The following is a 21,356-nucleotide window of genomic DNA, read 5'->3' on the forward strand; positions in this document are numbered from 1 at the left end:
CTGACTGAAGAAGTCTTTTGGGCTGGGGGAGTGAAAGGTAGCCTTCCCTCTACCTCCTTTCCTGATGATTTTTTTTTTTAGGTTTTGGCAGGGAAGGGTTCTTGTTTGAAAATGATCCAGTCCTGTTGCATTGTCTGTTTTGTTGTAATCTTATGATTTGATCCTAATACAGTAATGTGGAGTGAACCCAGATGGAAACAAAAGTAGTTTTCTCTTTGGTTGACTGCTTTTGTTTGAGTATGAATTTAAAGCTGTTCATCCAACCATGGCATTAAAAATTCTAGTGCTTCAAACACCCTGCTCTGAAAAATAGTTGATTTGTATGGTTCTAGAGCTTTCTGTTTTGAAAGTGTCTGTTTGGCTAGTGTCTCTATTTTCTGCTTTTTGAATATAGGAAGCTTTGATGGCTGCTGAGATAAGTCAAAAAACTATAAAAAAGCACAAGATCTTGGTAAGTCTCAAAATTTCTTTTCAAAACAAAGTATCTGATTTCTTTTAGAAGGCTGTAAGATGCTACAAATACATTCCCTGCTCCCTATTGCACCAGACATAGCTGTTAGGCATATTTCAACTAGCATTCAATTTCCTGGTTTCAGCTGCAGAACAGGAATGTTGGTGTGTGAAACAAGAAAGGATTTGTGTTTATGAAGATGCCATTAGCATTAAAAAGAACAGAAATGCACTTTGCTGATTGTTGATGGGACTTTTGCTTGCTTTTAATTCTGAATTAAATTTGCTGTTGTTTCAGGTAACACAGTGTTCTGGTTTTAGAGATTGGGGGGGATGTGTGTGACATTCATCTCTTCAACTTGTACATGTGACGGGGTTTTGGCAGGAGCTAAAAAAGTGCAATTAGAAGATATTTTAAATGCTATTGAAATTCAGTTGCAGTTTCACATCACGTTGCTTTGCAAATCTTGTTATTTTACATAGTTAAGCTCCATCTTTCCTGTATAGTTATTTCCTATGTTTATGCTCCCTTCACATAGCAACAAAGGATGTCGACATTTAAGAGAAAAGGGGCGACAATGTAATAGCCACAGAATCATTTCTGATTTTAGTTTTATTTAAATTTACTTCAACATGAACTAAATGGTATTTAATTAATACTGCTGCTTCTTTAAATAGAAGTCTGTATTAACGTACAAAGTGTTAGAAGATGTGTTTATTTTTTAGATTACTGCTATAATAAGCACACTGCATATTAGTATATCTTTAAAATTCTTTTCTTCTTGTGTAGTCCAGAACTTGAATCAAGATCTAATGACATGCCATCACCTATCACAACATCTGCAAAAAAAAACCCCTCCAGCTTTTCTCTGCATTTGCAAAAATTTACTATACTAGAATGGAATTCAGTGGCAGTATACACAAGTAGAGCAGCTGAGTGTTTGGTCTGTAATGCAAAACCCACGGAATGTGTTGAGGAAAAAATGTTGACCCAAGCTCTTAGAGAAGGATTAGTAGCACAGGGATTTAAAACAGTTCACGCTTTCACTGCCCAGAATCAAGCACACCAATGATACCACACTCACACCACCTGACAATTCTAGTGGTCTTTGGGATTTCTTTTTTTAGTTTTCAGCAATGATGATGGCCCCTCTGCAGCTCTTGAGCAGAATGCAAGGGTCCTAAACAACCACAGATATACAGAGCCTTTCTATATTCTGTCATCTCTGCTCATTGGGGAGTTTGCCCTCAGGAGAAAACTTCCACAAGTCTTTATTCCTGAGAATGGTGAAGTTAAAAGTGAAAAGGTTGTTCCTATAGGGGGATAAAATCCTAAAATCTGGGGTATACATTTTTATTTTTAACTTTGTAGCAGTTTGAACAATTGAAGCTTTTAGGTACCTCACTTCATATTCTTCTCCCCTCAGTATTGTCCTTGATTTTGATCAAAAATTTTATGTTTTACTTCAGGAGACTCAAACAAGATTTTCTGTAAGAAGCAAGGATTTCTCATTTGTTTCACTGTACAGCCCTCTTTTTTGCTGAAAACAATATGCTTTTAGTGAAAACATATGCTTATGTAATGGGTATGCTGGGCTGCATTGACCTTGTCACCAGCGTTGGGATTACAGCAGAAGACATAATTCTTTCATCAAAATTTTAATGCACCGAATGCCTACCAAAATATTTTTGCAGCTGCCTGTGTGATAAATGCTTGAGAGAATAATTTAGTATGTAATAATATGTAACAGTCTTATTAAATTTTCAGTAATTCCTTACAGACTAGCATGAGGATTTATATTCTCAGTCAAGTTTTTTCCCTCTGAAAACTTCATCTTTACAACGATGTCTCATACAGTGGCTGACGGATTTCTTTTTGAGAGAACTAATGATGGCACTGACTGATCAGCCATGTGTTTTGAACAGTACTTAAAATGTAGAGGTGGCATAGTCTTCTCAGTGTCAATGTTGTTATGAAAATTATTTAAAAGAGCACATTAACTTGAACCTGTGAGTGATCTATGCAAGTATTTTGTGTTGACTGGTCTGTGAGCCCTGCAGGTAAAGGAAATCTGGGAGTATTTACTTATAGCCTGATGCTTGGCCTAGCAATCGTGCATATAGCTAGAATGACAGTAATTGTGGCAGTCCATATTCTGTAACTGATTTTTTTTTTATTCCCTTTAGGACATTGGCTTGGCCTATATCAATCACCTAGTAGAGAAAGGAGATTATGACCTGGCTGCTCGGTAACATATTAAAGATTTTCTTTGCTGGATGAAGTGAATCTGTTTGGGGAAAAAGTGAAAACAAATTATTGATTCTGAAGTATTTTGTGATGTTGATTGTTCTGTGTGTTTTGGAGTTTCTGAAGAGTCAAAACATACAGATATATTATTGCATCTTATATTTTCTTGCCTGTAATGACCCAAAAGTTTCTGTAAACTTTCTAAATTTTAATTAGAATTGCGACATATCTATTTGAAAGCAAGCCTTGATTTTTTCAGTCATGCTAGGTTTTCAAAATTGAGGTTTTCTTTGGATATTGGTAGTCTTAAGTTTATTAGTGTGTCATAACACTTAAGACCATCAAAAAATAGATTGTGTCCGTGTTGGACAATTGGGATGACAGCAGAAGGCATGATTCTTTCATCAAAATTTTAATGCACCAAATGCCTACCAAAATATTTTGGACAAAAATGTCATATCTGGATACCTAAAGTAAGGATTAGAAATTATATAAGATGTGTGTCTGCAGGTACTTATATGTGTAAGCATATATTTTTAAATGTTCATTTTTACACAGCTGAGATTTAAAAATTTCACTCATAGAACATTTAATATAGCCCCAGTCTGTAAGGTTGAATACATAGTAAGCTATCACTTCCTCTTGGATGCAAAGAAATATTAAGATCTGAAAGGGGTACCTGGCATACTCTATGTGAATCAATGGTTGCTAGAATGAGGCACCTTGAAAGTACATTGATAGCGGGAAGGAGGGAGAAAGGAATCCTTGCAATAATGCTGTCACATTTGTATTATTCTCTGTACCTACTCTTTTGTTTTTCCTCCCCTTTCATCTTCCAGAAAGTGCCAGAAAATTCTTGGCAAAAACACAGAACTCTGGGAGTTTGAAGTTTACAAGTTTAAAGAAATAGGACAACTTAAGGTAAGTTAATTTGTATCTCTGAACTCAAGTAATTGACATGCTTTATTTCCTGCATGTTTTGACCAACTATCTAAAGAATCCCATTTAATAGCATTAATTTGGTAGCAGGAGGTAACACTGCCCTCAGAATTCCTGCACCAAATATCTATTTGTACAGTTGTAGTTCAGGTTGATGTGTACACATTAGCAAGGTTCAAAACAGGGTTGGTGGCATAGCACATCCAAGTACTTGACCACGTGTTTTTAACTTGACAGTCCACAGATGGAGGACCCACTCCAAAAGTCTTTATATTTCCACAGATGCTCACAGTTAAATACATCTTTCCCATTTACTTTTCTCTAATTTCTAGTATGTCCTGAAAAGTTCTACCCCAACTTTTGAGGAAAATAGTCTCTGTGAATGCCAGGCACGACTTGAAGTGTCAAAGGATAGTTTAATTGTAAAACAACAGGGAAAACCTGTGCTGTGTGCTAGAAATGGTGGCAAGGAAGAGGAGGAGTCTGCCCTGTCTGGTGTTTTCCCTGGTCACAAGTCAGCTACCATAACTCTACGTGTTTAATGTGAGTTTCTCGGTTAATAAATTGCTCAGGACATTAGGCTATAGCACTGCCACTGCCAAACCAGAAAAAAACCTTATGCACACTCCCTTTGGTAGTGCCTGTACTTTTATTTCTGAATTTTATGTCTTCCTATTCAAACTCAATGAGCCAAAAAGGACATATTATTAAGATCTCACAACATGCAGTCCCTGGCTGCATGAGCTCTTCAAGTCTGTTTAAAGAGCAAGTGTGTTTCAGTATTACAGTTTTCAGAAATGTCTGGCTTTTGCTTTCGAGCCATGCCAGTGCAAGAACAGCCTTGCCTTTTGTATGAGGTCTTAGTGTTTCAGTGCACTCTTTGTCACCTTGAAAGCTGAAAACTCGTGATTCTGGCTCTTTATTTCAATCCAATAAAGGACCTGAGTGCAAGTATAAGTGAAATTTTGATACAGTGTTTCTTAGTCCTTTGGGGTTTATTTTGGTTTTTAGATGTGAGTGTCTGGAATGGATGTTTTTCTTGTCTCCACTTATGTCATCCATCAGACTGTAAAGTATAAAAATATTTGCTGGCTTGCTGCAAAAACACTTCTGCTAAATTACTGCCTTTCTAAACAGTTGTTTTCAGCCCCTTGAAAGCAGACTTAGAAAAACATAGGATGTAGTCCATTATATTACTCCACTTCAAGCTGCAGTTCTAGAAGATGCCTTTCTTATTTTACTGTTTCAGCCACATGTAACTTGTCCCAGGTTCCTAAAGATACCTGAATATCATAAAGGATATTCCATTAAGCCAAGTCTAAATTGAGCTGTTCTTGGATTGCTTGGAGTCATCTATACTATTTGGAATTTTTACCTATTTACACAGCCAGTGGGTATTAAACACAGCAGTGCAACTGGGCTATAATTGTTTTAATTTTGAGATTTGCAGAAGAAGCAGTTTTAGAAGGGGAATTTTCTTAAGAATCTGCACTGCACAGAAGTAGTTGCCTGAAATCTGATGTTTCCAATATAATGTGATTTGACAATAACTAAGGTGGCAGTGAAAGGTTTAAACTTTCCTTCCTGCAGAGGGACTAATTAATGATGCCCCAATGTCAAAGACTGTGGGGTGATTGTCTTGCTTGTTTGCTTGTGGATTTAGGGTTTTTTTAAGTGTTCTGTACTAAAGATCCTATTTGGCTATTGGAGGCTGTTTGGCTATTGGATTTTGGTATTTTGCTATCTCGTGTGTCTTCAGTGAATGTCTGCTAGAAAACCTTGCTGTGGCAGTTTCAAGATTTTGTAGCCTTGCAATGATCTGCTCCTCCCCTCTTCCAGCCTTGGTGGCTTGATGGAGTTCCGTGCTTGTGCTTGAGTTGCTCCAGTCCAGTATCTCAGCTCAAACAGTTGAGGAAGGTGGATTTGAAAGAAGATGCCAAACTCTGTGACTGCTGGCAGTTCTGACATGAGGGATATGCTCCAGTCTGTTGACTCTGCTGTGACAGCAGTGACTTAGCAGGGGCGCAGGACGATCAGCTAGCGGCAGCAGTGCTTTAATGACCAAGTCTTTGGCTTGAGGACACATGAAAGACTTTGCATGAATGTGGGGAGCATAGCATAGAGCAGCATTAGCCAGACAGCCTCTTTAATCTCATAGGTATCCTCTGAGGAATAAATAATCGTGCCTTGGGCTTATTGGGGAGATGTTTTAGGCTATCTCATGTCAACATGGGCTTTCTTGCGTATACCCTGAGGTTAAACCTATTGACCAAAAGTATGAAAGCAGGTCTTGAAAAAGAAAGAAAATATTTCTGTGAATAGTATCTTTTCTTTTTTATTTTTTTTTTTAAGTCACTTTAACCATGTGGTTCAGGAATTGATACAAAGGTATCCTGTTTCTTCAGCTTTTATGTCTGACCTCACTACTTAACTACTGCTTACAAACAAAACAAGGTTTGTAACCTTCAGCACGGGTCTTAGTTTACCTTCGCGTCTAGGCTTAAAAATAACTTGGCTGCTTCTCAGTTTTGTCAAGCACAGGAGGAGCCCTGCTTCAAACTGCAGGAGGTGGTTTCACTTTTCCTTCAAAGCATTGGGCTTGGGGCAGGGGAGATTTCCTTCCCGAGGCAGCTTGGCTCCCACACAAGGGAGCAGCTGCACCGCTCTGCAGCTCCCTGGGCACCCAAACCACAGCCAAGAGCTGCAGCAAAGCCCCTTGGGCTGGGTTATTTTTTTAGGAGATAGCAGGAAGGTAGAAAGTGGGTTTGGAAACAGCTGTTGGAGAATGCCCTCTGCCTTCAAGTCTCCAGCTGATATCCAACTTGCTTTATGGTCAGTAGAGGCTTTTATTTTTTTATGAGAGGGTCAGGAATATGATTCCCCAGGGCAGCTGCCAAGACCATGCCCTGAGTTAGATATTAAATTTTGTGACAGACGGTGGGAGCTGATGTTGGCAGCATGCTATGTTTCAAAGACTGGCCAAGCTCAAACAGTGTGGGGAAAGAAGAAGTTTCCTATGAGCAATGAACTTTGCAAAAATTAAGTCATTAACGATGTGGAGGTTTTTTAACTGCTCTTCTTTTTTACGTCCTTTTTCACCTATGGATGGAAGACTTGCATGAAATATGTAATTTAAGCAATTGTGTTTTGAAATACATAATTTTAGCAATTGGTATTATTTAAATACTGAATTTGTTGTGAATATCATTGCTGTCTGTAAAACTACAAAAAGATGATGTAGTGAGATTGTATTTCTCCTGCTATGTTTAACCAACGTCAGTAATAAAATTGCTACTGCACCAGGTGTCATTAGTGGGCAACAGGCAACAACTCTGTTTAGAGAAATTTCATCAGTGTTGGATTTTCAGCTACAAACCCCAAAGTCCCAACACAGCTGGTAGCAGCAGGGTTTATTTTGGCAGATGGTCATAACCTTGGCCTCTAGTTGTATGGAATAATAATGCTAATAAGATGCTGTGCTGAAATTTCAGGGTATGAGGTGATGGATTCTGGCAGGTTCTTGTCTCCTGCCTGCCAAAATGCAGTTCCTTAACACCTCCTATAGAGCAGCAGAACACATGCCTTCACCTTTTCTCTGGAGAGGTGTATTCTCAAATTAATTTTCATTCGGATATGTAAAAATAGCTGGCAAAACAGAACTCTTCATAAAATGTAGTGACCCTACAGTAAGTCATAAATGAAAAGTATACGTTTTTCAGCTAATGAGTACTTGCACCTTTTTACAAGATGTAAGACAGAATGGATTTTGATAACTTCCTTCTTCTGAGTGGTCGTCTGTGGATTTTATTCTGTAAATAACTAGAAGTAAAGATTCAGATGTCTTTAAGTGCAGATGTCTTCAAGAGCAGCGGCTGATACTTCTATTTAAACAGTATCTTGCCTACTATCTTTCTAATTAAGATTATTTCAGGTAAGTAACACAGTTCCAATGTGTAAAATCCTAAAGAAAATAAATTTAGGATAGTGCTTATTAATATTAACATAAAACACTTCCAGTGGACCAAGAGCCATATTTTGCACATAGCTTTGAGGGTCTGGGGGTTTTGTTTCACAATTCTTTTTTTCTGACACCTGTGTGCCAGGGTGTTACACACCATTTGCCTTCTAACACTTTATTCTCTTTGCCCTTATAGGCAATTAGTCGTTACTTACCCAGACGAGATCCAGTTTTGAAACCTCTGATCTATGAAATGGTCCTGCATGAGTTTTTGGAGAGTGACTACGAGGTACTGCAACCCCACGTGTCCACATGTTGTAGCTACTGACAGCAAAACACCCTCAGCAATGTAGAACGCTGAAACCAAATTTTCTGCTGCATTCAAACAAATTATCAATGGACAATTCAAAGATATTTAAAAGATTAAAAGTATTAATTTGGTTTTAGTTTTAAAGAGAATAAATAGGATGTTGTTCAGAGCACACAAACATGGCAAGATTGGTTGTATATTACAAATACAATTATTTGTAGGTTGTTTAATGTACCTGAAGTGTTTGAGGTACTACACTAAGAATACAGGACCTGAAAGCAACCCAGCTTCATGAATCTTAATAACATTGCCATAAGAAGGAAAATCTGTGTTCTGCACTATGCACATCTGGGGGCACATAGAAGTGGCTTAAAGGTGAAGCACAGCAGGTATCATCTCAGAGGCTTAGCAGAAGCTTTGATGTTTTGAAACATTCCTTAGGCAGTTCTTTCTATTTCTTTTACAATCTCTTATACTTTTAGGGGTTTGCAACCCTGATAAAAGAGTGGCCTGGAGACCTCTACAATAACACAATCATAGTTCAAGCTGTAGTAGATCACCTGAAGAAAGATCCACAGAACAGGACTTTGCTACGAACACTTGCAGAATTGTGGGTACAATTTTAAACTCCTATTACAAAAAGTAAGCTTGAAATAGGATACTGTAGTTTCTAAATATTTGTCTAATGCTCTTAAGAGAAATATCAGCTTTGCTGCAGTCTATAAAGTACCAACTTTCTTCTCTTTCCACACTGCTGAATGCACAGCTAACAATTCCTTTCCCTTCCGTATAAAGTGTATGCCAAGTGTGAAAGCAAAGAGTTTTGTATAAGATTGGATATGCTACTCTTCTTTACAAAACAAATTGCTAGCATTCCTCTTTGTGCTGTCAGAAGGAGCCTCTTATGTGAAGTGCACATTTTAGAATTATCCACGAGAAAACAAAATGGCTTTTTTTCTCCCCTTGATTTCAAAAGTGGTATATTTAGGTTTACTGCATGGCTGGAAAAATGTGACTGCAAAATGTGGCAGAACTGATCTGGTTCTAGGCTACTTTGTACAGGGATAAAGGTTTTCTCAATCTCATTCTCATGTTAAGTTCTTTTCATGATGCCTCTTTGTAGAAAGCAGTGCTACTGCTATTGCTGTGTTACAGTCTGGCCTAATTTAGCTCTGAGGTGAGTGCCAGTTGGTTAACAAAAATTGAAGAGCTAGTGTTTTGTGTGGCAGAAAATGCAAAGAACCACAGGTCAGCACATAAATGCTGTGACTGATATGAACAGAACTGAAATTAATGTTGCCTGCTGTGACTTTCCCTCAACAAAACTGAATCACAGCAACTACTCATATATTCATCAAATCAAGTGGTGTAGAATCTTTTTGTTTGGCAAAAACCTTTAAGGTCATCAAGTCCAAATGCTATCTTAGCACTGCTAAATCCACCAGTAAAAGATGTCCCTAAGCACCACATTTGCCTCTCTTCTAGATACCTCCAGGGATTACAACTCTTCCTCAGCAGCCTGTTCCAGTGCCTGACAATCCTTCCAAGTGGAGGAATTTTTCAGCAGTATCCAATCTAAACCATCCCTGGCACAATTTGAGGCTGTTTGCCCTTGTTCTGTTGTTTGTTACTCAGAGGAAGAGACCAACACCCACCTCACCACAGCCACCTTTTAGCACCCTAGCAAGCTTTACATCCTAGATTATACTTAGATTTTACTTCTTAAGTGATTTTCCTACACTTAGATATGTAGGACCTTGTGTATTATAACATTGTTTTTTATCAGGTATACTTACGACCAGCGCTATGGCAGAGCTCTAGAAATTTACCTAACACTGAGACACAAAGACGTCTTCCAGTTGATCCACAAGCACAATCTTTTCAGTTCCATAAGAGACAAAATTGTTCTGCTCATGGATTTTGATTCAGAGGTATGATGATCTTAATGATTTTATATTCACTTTCTACTAGAGCTATCTTAGCAGATTAAAAATAAATGAGTTAAAGGTAGCTTTGAGGCAGAAAATGCATTTGCTGTGTCTGGATAAGGATGAAATATTTGCCTAGACTGCAAAATAATTGACCCAAGCATAGCTTTTTTTTCCCTTGATATTTCTATTTGAGTATCATTCAGTGAGAAATGTGTCAGGTCCAAGATCACTATTGTGTTTCTCAGGTGGACTTTCACTGTGATATTATTTTTTGCATTTCTAATCAAATAAGCTATTAATAAGCAAAAGAAAGGAAGCAGTGAATTCATCATGAAGCGTATGAACTTGCCACTTTTCTTTCTCTGGAGTCAACTGATCTGCTTCTGAAAGTTTGCAGGGTTATTAAACTAAATTCCAAAAACCAAGATGTGTACCTTTTGTGCTAAATATAATCTTTCTTTCTAGCTGGCTAAAACCCGAGAAAATGAGTTTTGGTATGATCCTTGGGCACAGATAATCTGTATGAGCCTTGTGGGGAAACCAGGTAGATAACCTCTTTCAGAGCAGCAGTTGTCAAAGTGCTGGAGCTAAAACGTAGAGCCATCTGTACCAAAGCTGGTCATTCTTGGTATAGCCATTCTGAACTACATTTAAAAAAAAACGTGTAATTCTTTTTTAATGGATTAAATTATATCAAGAATCTGTGATTCCTGAAATTTTTTGATGTGAAGCAAAGTTTGCACCCGAAAAAGAGGAAGCAAGAACCAGAACCCTGGTGGCCACGCTGCTTCCATGGTCTTGCCTGCCCGTGTCACTGTATCGGTGTGCAGATAGTTCAGAGGAATCCAGTTGTGTGACAAGCTGAGTCATGTGTTTTATACACAGCCATCATTCTGCAGTTTCTTTTTGCAGTGGGACAAATTTCTACAACCTTTAACAGTGGCGTTTTGTGACCCATGATTCCATAGGCATACTCCTGTGCCTGCCATATAAGTGCACAGTATTGATTGCTCTTAGTGTGGAAACTTAGGAGAGGTATTCTGGAAGAACATAGGATGTGCTCTCCTGTAATGCTGTGCTGTTGGGGAATGCTAATGTTATGCAAACTGCTCTCTGCATTACTGCTGTTGAAAAGAGTAGGTCTATAATATCCATCTGATACCTTTCTGTGAACAAGTGGAACACTATAAAGAGTACGAGAAAACATGTACTTGTTTCCTAACTTAGTTCTCTTTCTTTACTTTAGAAAGCAGTTGACATGCTTCTGGATAATGAAGATAAAATTTCCGTGAGTATTAAGAACTTCATGGCCGGGGAGTCCAATGCTTGCTTGTATAACCTGTCCTCCTTTCAGTCCTGTAAACGTGATGCTCGTTACAGATTTGCTAGATCTGTTTGGTTCTGTTTGTTTTCTTTCAGATTGACAGAGTTGTTGAAGAACTGGAAAACAGGCCTGAGCTCCAGCATGTGGTAAATATTCCTATATCTGTTGTTTTCAAGTTGAGATGAATAAACTCCTTGCTGGGCATATTTTTTACGTATCCTTCTACCAAAGTGCCCGTGACTGGAATGCCATATGTCATCAGAGCCAAAGTGGCTACTTTGAGTTATCCATTTTTAACATAGCCATAGCTTTTTTAGAATAATAATTTAATTTTAAGATGTGTACCTGTGAGAACTTGAAAACATGCTACTTGCTTTTTAACATACCATGAGGTAGTACTCCCTAGGGCTATGCAGACACTTGACTTCTCTGGTCAATTACTTCTTGCTTGTATCCCTTTTCTTTCCCTACTCAAAAATGGGGTTGGATGGTAGGTGCAACACAGAAGCATGTTCTGCTGATCCATGGAGACAGTGAACTGCTTGTCTTTCTGGAACTGTAACTTTCATACACTGCAGGATTGGACTTGTTTGTGCAGAGTTAAAATACCACTATAAGTCTGTGGCTCAACATTGCTATGCCAAGAAGCACCTCTTGGGTTTGAACCCGCTGTCTGTGGAATACTGTAACGTGTAAGTGTGGGCTTGGGCTGTGTCAGGGAGAGAAGTTTAAGTTGCAGCTGTGCACAGATGGGGCTCAGGGCATTGCTCTGGCAGAGAGCAGGTTTATGTGTTAGAGATCTGATTATGGGAAGCAGCTCTCTGAACTGTGCAGCCCACAGCCCCAAGAGCTTTGCAAAAAGGCGACTGTCTTGAGTGACTGTCAGTTTATGGAAGGGATGCATCAGTTTCAAAGTGTGAAGCCTGCTTGCTTTTGAATTAAAGTGACTTCCAGATTATTCCCGAGGCTTTTCTGTGCTCGTCTAGAGAGAAGGAGCTTTGCCGAAGTATCTGTAGGTTGAGGTACTTGTTAAGCAAAGTTTCACACGGTAAATTTGTGATTGTAGTTACCCGTAGTGATCAAGTATGTCTAGATAATCAAAATGCTTCATTTTATATTCTGGCCCAAAGCTTCCTGTAAAATTCAAAATTCAGTAATTTCATTGAAGGTTAAAGGACAGTTTCTTGACTTTTCCTTGAAAATCTGTTTTACAGAGCTAGTTTTGAAGATTACTGTGATGAGGGTACTTCAGAAAAATGTAATATTATTTCTTTGAATCAAGATTTAATCTCTGCCTTTTTATTATGTTTTGGGGCATTCCTGAAGAAATCGAGGACAGCTTTTTTTAGCAGAGAAAAAATAAAATTGCCTAAGTGGTTTTGAGTTCTGATTCTGTCTTTTGATTCTTAGTATTTGCACAAGCTTTTCAAGAGGGACCACCATAAGGGGCAAAGGTATCACGAGAAACAGATCAGCCTTTATGCAGAATACGATCGCCCAAATCTCCTACCATTTCTCAGAGACAGCACACACTGTCCACTGGAGAAGGTAAGTCCCCCAAAACTACAAGCAGGTCCTCGGTTTTCCTGTGTGTATCTGGTGGTGTTGTGAATTTGTAACTGTGTCTGGTACTGCCCTCTACTGCCAAAAGGAGAGATCCCTCGAGTATGTGACCATCACCTGCAAGAAGTTGGGTTTGCAGAGCTGGCTGACAGCTGAGACCTTCCTCTCTCAGCTCACAGAGAAGGAATCAGTGGGAATTTCTAAAGCAGAAATTCTAGATTCAAATGTGATGTGTAGCAGTAGTGTATCTACACATCAGTGCCTGGCCTGATAGGGAAACAGGTTGTGTGCAAGAAATCTACAACCAGTTTTCCAAATCCAGGACTAGTCAGTGTTAGAGCTTGAAAAATTAGTTGCTGTAACTGGAGTTTTTCTACCTTTGTATTTTAAGGTCCTATGATGCTTTCAAATGATGTATGTAATATAACAGACACCGAACTAGCAGAGGTAAAAGTATTTCATCTTTGTACTTCTGCTAGAAGATGAGGTTTTACATGGTGCCATGTACCTTCTCTAACCTTTTTTACATTTTTCTTCCTTTTTCTTTGTTGTCCAATTCAAAAATAAATAAAGTTAAGGGCTGTCTTCATTCCACCCCTTCCTTCCCTCCTTCACTTAAATTTAGGTGAATATGAAAACTTAAATTTTCCTCTTCTGTTGAATCAATATTTTATTGTTTGTACTTGTTACTGCTAATGACCAAGCAGAGCAGACTTTGTGAAACCAGGCCTCTCTGTATGCAACTATAATAATGACACCAGTGGAGTAGTTTTAAATACAGTACTGATCATTGCGTTTTATGTGGTTGATATTCTAAAGAGAACTAGTACTGTTTCTGGAATCTCTCTTGTTTTGAATGTTGTTTACTTTATTGTGCAACTGCAGGAACCACTGGAAAATATTTTGTTAAGACTGAAGCCTTGGCCTTTGTTGAAACCATTGCACAAAACTAGGTAGTCGCAGTGATCTTTTTAGGCAGTGAGCCCGAGAGTTTTCCAGACAATGACTTTTGCCTACATTGTTGGCCTATTTGTTTTTAATTCTCTGATTCTCTCTTAAATTTTGCCTTATATATTATTTGTGTGATCATGAGTTTATGTATCAAACCTTACCTGCACCTTTTCTTTTGGTGCAGAATAGTTTTAGTTATTAGAGATCCAGATGCCTATCTGCATTGGTGTATGGTGCAGAAAAGTGCTGAGTGTAAATGATGGAAGCACACTGGGGGAACTGCATTGCTGAATTAATAGGCTGTGAGCAAGAATATGTCAGGGACCTGTGAATCTTTGCAAGGTGTGGTGCAGTTGTCACCAAAGTGAGATAAAAGGATGTTAGGAAAAGGTTAATTCTAACCTCTCATTAAAATGCTACGATGTTTCAATAAGAAGCTAAGGAAGCCTGGAAAGATACCAAGAGTTTGTAAAACTTGGTTGAATTTACTGTTACTGCTAATTGCATAATTATACTTCTTACTATGCATGTTATATAGTGACACTTCTTGCCATGCAAATCTTTTTTCTGAGGAAATAAAAAGGGGACCAAGAATAACCCAGTTGCCAATATTTTCAGCTCCTGTTAAGCAGATTCCAGCACAGTGTATCAATAGCAAAACCCCATGATATTTCAAAAAAATTAAGACTTATTAGTGCTTTTAAGAAATTATAAGCCCACCAGGAAGAAATAACTCTTGTTTTTTAAAAGTACAGTATAGCAAATGTCTTCTAAAAAGAACTGAAACAGAAGTATGAATGTTCCCCATTTTCCTCTAGAGGGAGCATTATGGTCAATAATCGTGCAGCATACAGAAATACTGAATACCTGGTACTTAGTAGTTTAACTTCCAAGTGGAGAGGAAAATGATTGCCATCTGTGTTTATCAGTTATCATTATTAAAATTTTCATTCCCCTAAAGCATCTGGTTGGAATTCTCTTACCCCAAAATTTATTTTCCATATCTGTAGTCTTCATGGTAACAAATCTAAAATATTTGAGAATGGAAGAAAAAGTTAATTCCTATCTACTTCTTTAGCTGTAGCTGTATCATATGTGTTTATAGTTTTGATTTCTGAGTACAGAAGTCTTTATTGGAGAACACTTGTCTTCACAAGAATGCAGCGAATCTTGAGTTTGCTTCTGCTTTAAAACTGGAAACAGATCTGGCTTTTTTTATGGCATACCAGCCCCACCAGTTTTCTGTTACTAATACTTGGTTTTAAGTTTTACAGGTTTGGTAATTGTGCTCTGTATTTTTCAACCACTCACAGAATCAGTAACTGCTTGTATTTAGCCCTCAGGTTTTTAAAAAAAATTACAAAGTGTGCTTCCTTATTCTTTCATACTTGGATTGGGTTGCTTTTGTATTTCTTCTTGGAGGTCAGTGGTACAAAATGTCTCTCAAAACCATACTGGTTACCCTGAGAAGATCTATAGGCTTGTATTAAGACTGAATGTCAAGCAGATTTCCATCACTAGAGACTTCGTAAGTCCACCCACAGGAAGCAGGTTTTGACAGCAGAGAGTCTTAACACTTTTTGATTAACCAGTCTTTGAAAGAAGAAGAAAAGTTGCCAATGGAATTAAAGGTAGAGATTGGCATATTCCATAGTAAAATACCTGTCCTGTCCCCAGATTTAATTTTGTTGAAAAACTTTAAAAAAATGGTATGGTGTTTCTCCTCTTAATTAATGCCTGACAGTGCATATTCCTGGCAAAATGAGTAATGCAACTTCATGAAAAAGTATCTTTAAGCCTCTTGCAGCATTTCTGATCAATACAATATCACGTTACATGGTTCCTGTATTATCTTTTTCTCCTCCCTTCCCTTAAAATCAAGGCTCTTGAGATCTGCCAGCAGAGGAACTTTGTAGAAGAGACTGTTTATCTTCTGAGTAAGTAACACTCAGTGTAATGAATTACAACATGCTTCTAATCTTGCTAAAACTTATGCTGTGAAAATTTGTGATGTGTTGTCTAATGTCATTTAACATGATATTGTCCTGGACGCAAAGTTGGTATACAGTCAATAGCACCAAATAACATTATTTAGAAAATAAAACAAAGCACTGGAATATTCCTATGATGTTTTAACTACATATATTGTGTTACCATGTTTCTGACTTTGTGTTTATCTGGTGTTTGGGGACAATTGGTGCAGGGAGGTATTTTTGAGACCATCTCTAGTAGTTATACTGTCAGTTTGAAAAGAGGGGAAGAAAATTTAAAAAGTGGGTTTTTTTTCTGAATATTTCTCAGAAGCTTAATATTCTCTTTTGCTGAGGTGAAAGATTTGCTTATGTTGCCTCTTTTTTTTTTTTTTTTCTTAGTAAAATTAATTGCAAATTAGCTACTCCAGCAGGCCACAGAATTTGTTTTAGTCAGAAAAATGTTTTGTGGACCACTTCAGAGCAGAGCAGTATTTTTACTCATAGCTTTACTTAAGGAATAGTTCAGTATTTCTGCTGTTTCTTCCTCCAGCTGTTCATGGGTGTAAACTGCACTATACTTACTGTAAATTAAGAGCATCCGTGTGGCTCTTAAAGTGGTATTTCATATCATAGTTCACATGCATACACATACACACACTCTCCCTTACGTTAGATGTTGCTGCAGTTCAGAATCCTTGATATAACCCAGCACATCATTAAGGAAGGCTCCAGCCCTAGTCCAGCAGAGTGCTACAAGAACTTGTTCATGTTATACTGATTGCTCTGGGACTTGGATCCCTACATCAGATCAGATTAGATTAAATTTGGTCTTGGCTGAGTACGTCTGAGGCAAGTTTACACTTACAAAATTCATATTGAAAGAGCTTAAAGCACTGAGGATAGGTAAGCATTTAGAAGTTGTAATCCTTTTACTTATTTTTTCTTTGTAGGTAGAATGGGTAATAGCCGCAGTGCCTTGAAGATGATAATGGAGGAATTGCATGATGTAGATAAGGCTATTGAATTTGCCAAGGAGCAAGATGATGGAGAACTCTGGGAAGACCTCATTTTATACTCTATCGACAAGCCACGTAAGAGGGATAGTTTCTCAGAAGCCTTGTCTGTGTATTTTTGTGAAATGCTATTGCAAATAAAGGATCGAATTATCCATGTGCATATTAGAGAAAGTGTTTATGGATGGCCAGGGAGGTGTTCTGGTTTCTGGAGCACACCATAAGTGTCCTACTGTGCATAAAAACTTCCAATATGCAGCATGTGGGCATGCTACAGAATGAGTACCCAGGGCTTTAACATTTGACTAAGCTCTGCATAATTATGTCCTTAATGACAATTTAAGGGGAGAAGGGTGCTTTTAATCTGGTAGAGTGAGGCTTTATTTTTAGACAGCTTCAAAACACAGTCTGCAGGCTTGATGAGGATGTTGTGTAGTATGTTTATTATAGCTGCTTCCCTTCAAAATCCTGAAAATGATGAACCTACACCTTTCTGTCCCTGAGCAGAATAACTAATTTGCTTTGTTTCTCTGGTACAAAAGTAAGATATGTAATAATGTGTGCATTTTTCCTTTCATCCATTCCTTTCATCCATCCTATATCCATTATATATAATCTGCTCAAGTTTAAAATTTAGATTGAATCAGAAACTGTTAGAATCTCCTAAACAACATCAGTTTTGTTCAGGAGACATATTCAGAGATGAAAAAAATCAGAGATTTTCTCATATGGCTGAGGAAATAGAGAATTATTTTAAATATCTACTCCGTTAGTTTTACAACCTCTTCTGAGTCTTTAAATCCGGGCTTAAAAGTCTCTCTTGGGATCTCTTTTCCAAAGCATTCTCATAGAATGCTTTTCCAAAGCAGTCTTATAGAACTGCTGTTAGAATACATATCTTTTCATCTCTTGGTCACTAATCCTGACAGGAAGAAGCAACAAAAATCTGTTACTCCTTTAGAGGAATGTCATTCTGTGATTACCCATGCTTACATGCAGTTCCTCACTACAATCAGTGACATCTTTAGAGCAAATGGGTTCAAACCATATAGGAGTCTCTCACTTCATTCTGCCAATATGCAGAGCTACTCCCAGTGATATTCCTCAAGCTGGAAGAGTGAAAAAAACCCACAGCCTTGAGGCTTAACCTTGTAGTGTTTCATTTAGCCAGGTGCAATCCAAAAATCAAAAGCTTCATTTGTGTTACTCTTATCAATGCTTAGAAGCACGTTTGAGTCAGGTTAAGTGCTGGAAATTTTTTTTTCTGAACCCTGCAACTGGAAATGGAATAGCCACATAATGTATTTACTTTTCTGGCTCTGTTTTCTTGAGTGCTCTTTTTTATCAAATTGAAATGCGTTTTTTCTTGAGACTTGTGCTGAATACTCAGTAACCCCTTTCCTGCAGGTCACAGAAGTTCTGTGAGTTGCCAGACTGTATCTTCCTCTCTTGCCCAAAGGCCTGCATTCAATTAAATACAGCTACAAGGAACATGAAGGATATATAGAAGAGTCTTAGTGCTATCTCTTAGTAAAGAGGTGTCATAGAATCAGTCAAAGCCTGTAGCTTGGCACCAAAACATGCTTAAATCAAGCACTGGGCTGAATTTTTTTCTTACTTCATTTGCATCTTGTTTTTCCCAGCTTTTATTACTGGTTTGTTGAACAACATTGGAACCCATGTAGATCCCATTCTTTTGATCCACCGCATTAAGGAAGGCATGGAGATTCCTAATTTGAGAGACTCACTGGTGAAAATTCTTCAGGACTATAATTTGCAGGTAAATTTTACATTCTTCCTGTAATGCTCAATTTCAGAGAGACAGCAAAACCACTTTGCTACTGGTTTTTGTTTGTTCATTTTGTTCAGAGATCTGTTATTGACAATGAGTTGGTACAAAACTATGACAAAAGGGGTATGAATCTGTCAAGATGTGTAGTCTCTTCTCTTGATGGCTTCAAGCACTTCTAATTCTCTGTCATGCTGTCAGACACCTGATGGGTACCTACAGCTGAAAGGATTCTGTGTGATTTAAACTATTTTATAATGTCTGACTGTCCTAAATTGGTTGTAGACTAAAAGAAGTAACGTGCTTTTAATTGTGGTTGTGGCAGTTTTGGAAGCATTTGGTTAATTGGCCTTGAGAAACTTGCACTTGATGGAGTGCTACACTGAAGCAAGGCTGGAACTTATTCCACTGCTTTGAGTATGCCCTTCAAACTAACCTCATGCCTTATTGTTTCCCATTAAAAATAATACTAGGCATTTGTAAATCAGGACTGCTTTAATTAACTAGAAGGTTTTATTACTTCTGATTTTAATTTACAGTAGCATTTCCCTCGTAATCAAAAAAGGAATTGTGAGGGGCACTGTAAAAATCCCTCTCCACTGTATTTTGTTAAGACATGTTCATAGGAAGATCTTAATTTATGACAATAGCGTATCAACAATGTTGTTTGTTTGGTCTTTTTTAAGGTTTGGGGTTTTTTTTGTAATGCTGGGGTTTTTTATTTGGATAGAGGTAATGATAACTGGAGGTTCCTCCTTTCCCTCCTTTCGAAGAGCTTGAAAGTCATAAACATTTCATGCACTCTCTTTGGCAGCACAAGCCCAGTGAAGACTTGCCAAAATAGCTGATGTGCCCATCTACTCAATAACCACTGCATTTTATGTTCTCTGCACCAACAGATCTTGCTGCGGGAAGGCTGCAAAAAGATACTTGTTGCTGATTCTCTTTCTTTATTAAAGAAAATGCATCGAAATCAGATGAAGGGTGTCCTAGTAGATGGTAGGTACAGAACAAATACAGTGACTTTCAAGGTTATAAGTCTTTTACTTGGCTTATAGACTCAAGCCACATGACTGCTTTGGTAGCTGCCCAAAAGCCTGACTATTGTACCTTATTTCTAGAGTATAATAGGGTACTAGTTGCATAGCCAGTAATGGATTGTGTCCTGCAGTTTGTCTATAAAGGTGAAAAATGCAGTTCAGTTCCTACATGGATAGTCAGATAATCCTTAACCAAAGCAAAAGCTACAAGATCTTTTTCAGAAACAGTTGAAAATACTTTGCAAGGTTCTAGTGATGTGTGTGAGGAGTGCTGTAGTTGCACCAGCTGAGTGTTAATACCAAGAGGCAAAGGCTGACAGGAGAGAGGATCAGAGCTTCTGCTATGAAATGCTAGAGGTATCAGCACTTCCCCTGTGCTTTTTTTTAGTTCGCCTTGTGTCTCTACTCATTCCTGCCCTTCTGCTATCCTCAGGATCACAAGACCTAAACATTTCTCATGCTGTTAATAGAAATGCTGCTTCAGTATTGCTCTTCAATTTTTAATAGACTCTGTTAGCCATCTTAAGTAAATACTTGAAAACCAAGCTCCATTTCTGTAATAGCAGTATGTTCATGCCCACTTTATACAAATCCAAACAAACATGGAGTTTGTTAACAAAGCTCTTACAAATTGTTTTGTTCTTCCAGAGGAGAATATCTGTGAATCGTGCCTGTCTCCAATACTTCCTTCAGGTAGGATGCTTTTCTAGAAGACAGAGAGGTTATTTTTATTTTTTCATTATTTTTACAGGAACTACTGTTTGCATTTGTCCGTAGAAATGTGTAGCCATGTAGTGAGACAGGACCAGGTGCCCTGAGTTATTGATGAGTGGGTGTGGGTTCACCTGTGTCTGGCCTCCCTCCTGAGCATGTGCAGGAGCAGGGGGCCAATAAGAGAGCAGCTGACACCCACGGAGAGAGCTCTCACTCTTCAGTGAGGATGGAGAAGCCCACAGCTCGAGGAGCCCCAGGAGCAGGCAAGAAAGGGTAGATCCCGAGGCCACAGGAACAGCCCTAGGACATCGTCCAGGAATGGGCTAAACCCCGAGGCCTCAGGATCAGCTCTAGGAGCAAGAAGGGCTCCTCCCGCTACATAGCCATCTCCCTTGCTAATCACTGCATAGATTTCAGTCTCCTGTGCAAAAATGCAAGGCATCTGTTGGTTTAATCAACACATATACTTTCAAAGACTATTAAAACTACAAAAATAAGTTGTTGCCCCCAAATCTTTTCCAACTTTATTTGTACTGAACTTGTAGATTAGAAAGCTTTATGGAATATACTTTTTATCTGAGTGGTGGAAAACTCTTGGCTTCAGTCACTCCTGCCATATTTGAAGCATCTTATAACACACTTGTTTTACAACATCTTCTGAAGTTAATTTTGACTAAAAATTCAGGATATTACGAAGATGTATGTTCTGCAAGGCAACTATAGTTTAGAAATACCAGTATTGTTGTTGGGCATCTTAAGAAGAAATAGTTTTGCTACGAGAATATCTGTCAAAGTGCCTACAAACAAGGTTGCATAAGACAAAATACATATATGGACCTTATACATATGTTTGCTGAGTGTGTGTAGCCCCGTAGAATCACTCACAATTCTTAAATCTGTCTTCTACCATTTTTCACTTAAATAAATAAGACCACCTATATGATTATCATATGCACTAGTGTATAGTCCACAGGAGTCACAGAGTGATAGACAAGCTGGCAGAGCTGAATGTCCTAGTGCCTTGAGGGCACTAGGTAATCAAATGTGAATGATATTTGGATATGTGGATGTTGTATGTATGTTACCAATTGGGCTAAATATTCATGTGGGAATTGAAGGGCAAGCTATGCAATTAAGGAGCTTCTTGCCAGAT

At 38.2% G+C, this 21,356-nt stretch overlaps 1 protein-coding gene across 1 annotated transcript in view; it reads left to right on the plus strand.

Moving 5' to 3' along the window:
• The window catches only part of VPS41 (VPS41 subunit of HOPS complex), a 101,444-nt gene that overhangs the window by 71,273 nt on the left and 8,815 nt on the right, over positions 1-21,356 (plus strand). Inside the window, exons 14-27 of the mRNA XM_030445098.1 lie at positions 395-451; positions 2,638-2,699; positions 3,538-3,619; positions 7,792-7,884; positions 8,388-8,515; positions 9,692-9,836; positions 11,083-11,124; positions 11,256-11,306; positions 12,571-12,708; positions 15,557-15,611; positions 16,598-16,738; positions 18,304-18,440; positions 19,349-19,448; positions 20,138-20,182. Of these exons, the coding sequence (XP_030300958.1) occupies positions 395-451; positions 2,638-2,699; positions 3,538-3,619; positions 7,792-7,884; positions 8,388-8,515; positions 9,692-9,836; positions 11,083-11,124; positions 11,256-11,306; positions 12,571-12,708; positions 15,557-15,611; positions 16,598-16,738; positions 18,304-18,440; positions 19,349-19,448; positions 20,138-20,182 (1,276 nt within the window). The remainder of the gene's footprint in view (positions 1-394; positions 452-2,637; positions 2,700-3,537; positions 3,620-7,791; positions 7,885-8,387; positions 8,516-9,691; positions 9,837-11,082; positions 11,125-11,255; positions 11,307-12,570; positions 12,709-15,556; positions 15,612-16,597; positions 16,739-18,303; positions 18,441-19,348; positions 19,449-20,137; positions 20,183-21,356) is intronic.

Source organism: Calypte anna, chromosome 2 (assembly GCF_003957555.1).
Source record: "Calypte anna isolate BGI_N300 chromosome 2, bCalAnn1_v1.p, whole genome shotgun sequence".
Lineage (NCBI taxonomy): Eukaryota > Metazoa > Chordata > Aves > Apodiformes > Trochilidae > Calypte > Calypte anna.